A 6,000-nucleotide genomic window follows, 5' to 3' on the forward strand; every position below is an offset into this window, starting at 1 on the left:
TTCGCCCTGCCCGGGACATCCCGGTCGAGGAGAATGATTTCTGCACTTTGAAAGTATTGCATAGGAATACACATTTAACGGATGACACTGTTAAAAGTTACTGTCGCACATTCCTATTTTTCACTCTCCTTTCCCTTCCTTCAACCATTTCTTAATTAATTTGATCCCTCACCACCTTCCGCATGGCCTCTGCTCCGATGGCCAACCGCTCGCCACCAAGTGCCGCTCGGACATGCAGCGATAGTGCCCCCGACGACTTGGTCCAGCGGGCACCAACCATCGGAGCCACTCTCCCATCTCCACCGTCAATTGACCATCGAAAACCATTGTGCGCACATAGGTAATCTCATTTGATCAATATTCGAGGTACTTTTCAAGCGCAACAATCCTGACTATAATAATGATAAAGGAAAACTACCATCGCGGAACATCGCGACGATGATGTACGTATGGTCTGGTACGATATAGAAACAGTACTTCTGGAATTAGGTATAGGCTACGTAGGTATTTATGTAACTTCAATCATGCGGGATTTGAAATATTCCACACTGGTTCGAGTCAGTGTTGAAACGCTGTCGAGGGAACGATTTCTTCCCACTAGTTCGTGAGGATGCCGCAATCCGACGCCAAAGAATTTTACGATTATTTTTTTCCACCAAAATTAACTATTAACCCCGAATAATGAAAGATTGCACAAATTAGAAGTATTTACATTGATGGCGATAAATATTCTGGACCCACCGGATTTTGTGTTGATAGGATGTTCTCACACAGCAACGACTTGTGCTGTATTTATAAATTGAAACTGATTGATTAAATTTCATTTGGTAGAAATAAAATTACTCACCATGGAGTAAAATCGAAAATATTTCTTCAAAACGAACGTAGGACGCTTCCATCAACTGACGGACACTTGAAAATATTTTTTATGATTACTCGAGTACATCACTTAAGTCAGCAGCACATTATTTGTTATATTGACTCAAAGAGATTAACAGGACACAACTTCAAAGGCAAGGAAGCAAAAACATTACTATCTTACTCACAAGATACAAAAAAATACTCCAAGCATCAAAACAAACTATTTTACCATACACTAAACTAGAAAGGAGTGTAAGAATGGCTCTACATTATGCACTATGTTACCAAAATCAAAATTTTAATACTTTCACATCAAAGGAGGCATGAAATGTTCCTACACTAATTAACAGGTTACAAAGTGCACTAAATGCTATGAGAGCAAAAATGCCGGTGTATGCAGCAAATAAAAAAAAAATCTTCAACTTACTACAACTTGTATGCACACATACCTCTCCTCAAGAAGAAGAAACTGAAGTTAGCCTAAAAGTAAAATTAAATAATAATATAATATAGCATAGAAAAAAATAGGCAAAAAAGCTTACAGGCATCAACCTTTGCTCCGTCATGCATTGCTCAGTTTGCTGCTGTTCACTCACCCTTTTGTGATTGTCAGGTAGGTTTAAGTTGCACTCGTTATCAAACCGAAATTGACTCTGCAGCGGGAAAAGAAAGAGTAAAGAGAGGTTACGAACAAGATTCTAAAAGAGGAAACAAACTCTTTAAAACCATCAAAAACATAACGCACTCTCATTTCTACCAGTCAATAGGCAGCCATCAGCGAAACGAGAATTGGAGAATGATGAAAATGTTCGCTGTGCTGGTATTGGCAATGGCCGCCAGGTTTTCCAAAGTGCGGGGAAACAAGTGCCCGGCACTTACACAGAATGCCTGCCATCACAACGGCAGTCCTCGCCTTCCCCCAATTCCCTGCCCACCCGACTTCCCAAAAGAAATAATAAGTAGCAACCAGAAGGTAGGTCCCCTCTCAACTGAAGACTCACAGGAGAAGAGAGGAGGAAATGATGGATATCACACTTTCAGACTTGCCGGTGACACTTTACATCCATATGTGTTCACACAATTACCGATGTTGCTGCTGTAGTAGGGACTTAACTACTTCAATTGCCGCAGGAAATCAGGTCCATTCGAAAACAAACCCTGTGCCACAGACAACAGCTGCAATGACCTCTTACGTGATCCAAGAATTTAAATGACCTAAAACATGTTAATAATGGCGAATGAGGTCTGTCCAATAAATACGAGAACTGGTGCAATATGGCGGCCATGACGCGGACTACAGCCCCGCCCACTAGCGGCGCTACTTGCCTGAGACCCTATGAGCCGTCTGTGCTCGGCGGATCGTCGAGCTGTGCGTATGGTGCCAGTTATGTTAGTTTCTATTGGCCTTGTTTTTACTGTTCGTCAAAAAATGGCAATTGACGAAATCACGGAGCAACGAATCAACATCAAGTTTTTGGTGAAGTGCGGTAAAAGTTATATTGATATTAGTGAAATGTACTGACAGCTGTTTACGGTGATAACGCTCAGTTAAGAAAACATCCGTTTTCGAGTGGATTAAATCAAACCAAAAAATCAAGAACAAGCCGATCGAAAATCAAAGTCATGCTCCTGGTTTTCTTTGATGTCGAAGGTGTTGTTCACCATGAATTCCTTCCTGAAGGACAAACAGTAACTGTTCTATCTTATAGTTCTCAAGCGTTTGAGAGATCGCCGGCATCGTGAGCGACCAAATTTGACTGAAGGCGATGGATGGATCCTTCACCATGACTATGCACCTGCACATTAAGCATTGATTGCTCGGCAGTTTCTGGCAAAAAATTCAATCACCTTGATCGTTGATCATCCTTCTTATTCGCCAGATCTAGCCCCATGCGACTTTTCCCTATTCCCAAAATGCAAAAACGTGATGAGGGGACATCACTGGGAAGATGTGGAAGACACAATAAAGCAAGAAACGATGAGAAAACTAAAAAGCCAAACTGCCGAGGTCTTCCAAGGGAGCTTTAAATAGTGGAAAATAAGATGGAATAAGTGCATAGCAACTACGAATGGTCAGTATTTTGAAAAGGGGACAAAATCGATGCAGTCTGAATTTTTCAAAATCAAATGTTTAATGGCCTAAGATCGCGTATTTATATGAAATACCTCGTAAATAGATCTGTATTTCGATGCGAGTTGATTTCTACGTATTTTGTGACAGCAAACAATCCTGTCCCCTTCAGATTCCATCCAATGATAGGGAGAGTAAAAGACTTCCAGGGCAAATTTTGTGTGATTTCCCAGAGAAGCGAAAGCTGACCCCCAACCCCCCACACACACTCTTCCGTCCCTCTCTCTCGGTGGGTTTCCTTTTTTCTCTCGTCCCAAGGGACCGGAGTACCGCAGGTGGACGCCTCGTCTCGGGGATCGGGGCCGTTTCCTGCGCGAGTGCCATCATTCCTCCCTCGCGCCAGGGCCCCGCGTTCTCGCCCCCGAGAGAAAGAGGGCGAGGGTCGAACCTTCCCCTGCATATGATTAATAATTCACCTCCCACTTCATCATCGTCTATCCTCTCCACTCACTTGCAACCAGAAGGCGGGAGGGGATAGCCGCTTTGGCTGCCGGAACTGGGAGGCTACCCGACCGAGGACGAGCCGCCTTCCGAGCACTTCAGCACTGTCCGAGCCCTTTCCAGTAACTTTGCATCCTTGAGCCTTCAGCGTCCATGGCCCAAGGATGTGTCCATGGTCTTCTGCTTAGTCTCTTCTTACCTTGGCCTCTTGGCTCTTGGTGGTTGAGAGTTGTGGGCAGACAGTACATCTTGTACACGTATGCCCATGTTCATAATTCATGGGTTTATTTACTCCTATCGCAACGTGGGAAGGGATGTTTTTTTCAGTTATCCAAATCCTGGTACTCGTTTCGTAGCGCAAAATTTTGTCACCCTCCCTTCGATTGCTCCATGAATGATTCATCTTACATGAAAGGATTTTTGCATTAATGTAAATGCCACTGTGGGATGTAGTTTTGCATGTATGTGTCTACTGCTAGACCGGGAATTTTCAAAATGAATAAGGCACCTGATGACTGTTTCCACGATGATTGCTGTTCTCTTTGCCTCGATACTACGGAAAGGTGGTTTTCTACGGAATTTATCAAGAATATCGTTCACAGAATATCCCAGCAAGGGAGCCTTAAATAATTCACATCAACGGATGACTTCGTTAAAAGTTACTGTCGTGGCATCTCCCGCAGTTCCTTGCGAAGTCGAGCTCGGTGAATATTCGAATACTGGATCTGCCGTGAGGCATCTCCGGTATAAAGATGCGGATTTCATCCCGTCGTCCTCCAAGTGCAGCACCAGAATGATCACTGGTCTGGCGAGCAAGAAAACCATCTCCGAAAATAAAACACTCTAAAACCGAAATGAAATGATATTGCCTCCCACCCCGCTACCCACAACCTGGGACAGCAAAAGAAAAGACCTATGAACGCAATGTCTCGACTGTTGGAGATTGAGTACATTTCACGCTCGAGGAGACAGGCACGTCGGAGCTCACTCCTCTTGGAGCCGGCCTTCTTCTTCCTAGCGGAAAAATGCCATCACAAGACAAAAGACACTCGATATCCATTCTTTCAAGGAGTACGGGAGTATTGTCCTCCCTCACTCGACGACCAAGGCGGACCTGTCCCTCCTGGGAAAAAGCTAACATATACGAATAGTGTCCGAAAAGTATCTGATTCGCGTTTTTTCCATTATTTTTTTATTGTAAGGGTGTTGTGCCCAACAAATTTGCTCCAAGAGGTCAGAATATCAATAAAGGATATTAATTTGAAGTTCTGGAAAGATTGCGTGATGCCGTGAGAAGAAAATGACCGCATGACTGGTCAAGCGAGGTCACTGGCTGCTTCTTCACCACGATAACACGCCAGCGCATTCATCGAACCTTGTGCAGTAATATTTGGAAAAACACAAGATTGTACAGCTTCGACTGCCTCCGTACAGTCTCGACATAGCTCCCTGCGACTTTTGGATGAAAATGGCGCTCAAAGTGAAGCGGTTTGACGGCATCGACACGAGTCCGAGTAATGCGACGCGCGAGCGAGATAAAAGCTTTTTGATATCACGCTTGCTTGCTCGTTTTGAAATTGGCAAAAATATCTTCGACCCATGTTTTGGGAAATTAATAGAAAGTGTTCCTGTGCATCTATTTTCAAAATAGTTAAAGAAAAATAATTGCGACGAAGCAAGATAAAGGGTTGCCAATCGATGTGTCTCGTGTTTGTGTAAAGTATTTTGATTTAATTGAACGTATGTTATTTCTTAATAAAGTTTAGTGATGGTTATGTGTTTTTTATAACAACCGGAGTCAGCTGTTTGCTGCGTAGCTAGTCCGCTGTTTTTCATGGGAGATGGGAGTGGAAACGCTGGTTTCTCTACGTAGAGAGATACCATGATGTTACTGGGAAGGAGGCATAATCGTTGGATGTTGTCAATGAAGTTTTTGATGCCGTATGCTTCAGTGGAGCGTAGCGTTTTGTACTGGACGTCGAGACACTCGGCGAGTTTGCATTTGGCGGGGGAAAACAGGGCTCCAATCAAGGGTCTCACTTTGCTGCCGGGTTTTTGTATCTTCGGCTGGGCGTACATTTGAGGAATATGATAGTCTCCGGTTGGCAAACTAAACACGTAATTTTTGTCTCAAGTTGTTGAACGTAGATTTTTGAATGGCCTTCAGCTCACGCGTCGCATCACTCTGAATCGTCTCGATATCGTACTTTGAGGGCCATTTTCAATTTTGAGAACATCCAAAAGTCGCAGGGAGCTATGCCGGGACTGTACGGAGGCAGGCGAAGCTGTACAATCTTGTGTTTTTCCAAATATTACTGCACAAGGTTCGATAAATGCGCTGGCGTGTTGTCGTGGTGAAGAAGCAGCCAGTCACCTCGCTTGACCAGATATGCGGTCGTTTTCTTCTCACGGCATCACGCAATCTTTCCAGAACTTCAAATTAATATCCTTTGTTGATCGTCTGACCTCTTGGAGCACATTCGTAGCCCACAACACCCTCATAATAAAAAAATGAAACGCATGTCGGATACTTTTCGGAGACACCTAGTACACTTACATGCACGGAG

At 43.9% G+C, this 6,000-nt stretch overlaps 1 protein-coding gene across 8 annotated transcripts in view; it reads right to left on the reverse strand.

Annotated features, from left to right (window-relative positions):
* Positions 1 to 6,000, reverse strand: part of rg (A kinase anchor protein rugose) — a 1,244,182-nt gene that overhangs the window by 589,386 nt on the left and 648,796 nt on the right. For 4 of the 8 annotated variants that reach the window (XM_071597013.1, XM_071597010.1, XM_071597012.1 and 1 more), the window contains exon 10: positions 1,458 to 1,514. In XM_071597013.1, coding sequence (XP_071453114.1) covers positions 1,458 to 1,514 — 57 coding nt within the window. Of the gene's footprint in view, positions 1 to 1,403; positions 1,515 to 6,000 lie in introns of all 8 variants that reach the window. The other 4 variants (XM_071597011.1, XM_071597007.1, XM_071597005.1 and 1 more) reach the window with 1 other exon arrangement.

The sequence above is a fragment of the Hetaerina americana genome, unplaced genomic scaffold, assembly GCF_022747635.1.
Source record: "Hetaerina americana unplaced genomic scaffold, ioHetAmer1.1.p SCAF_8, whole genome shotgun sequence".
Classification (NCBI taxonomy): domain Eukaryota; kingdom Metazoa; phylum Arthropoda; class Insecta; order Odonata; family Calopterygidae; genus Hetaerina; species Hetaerina americana.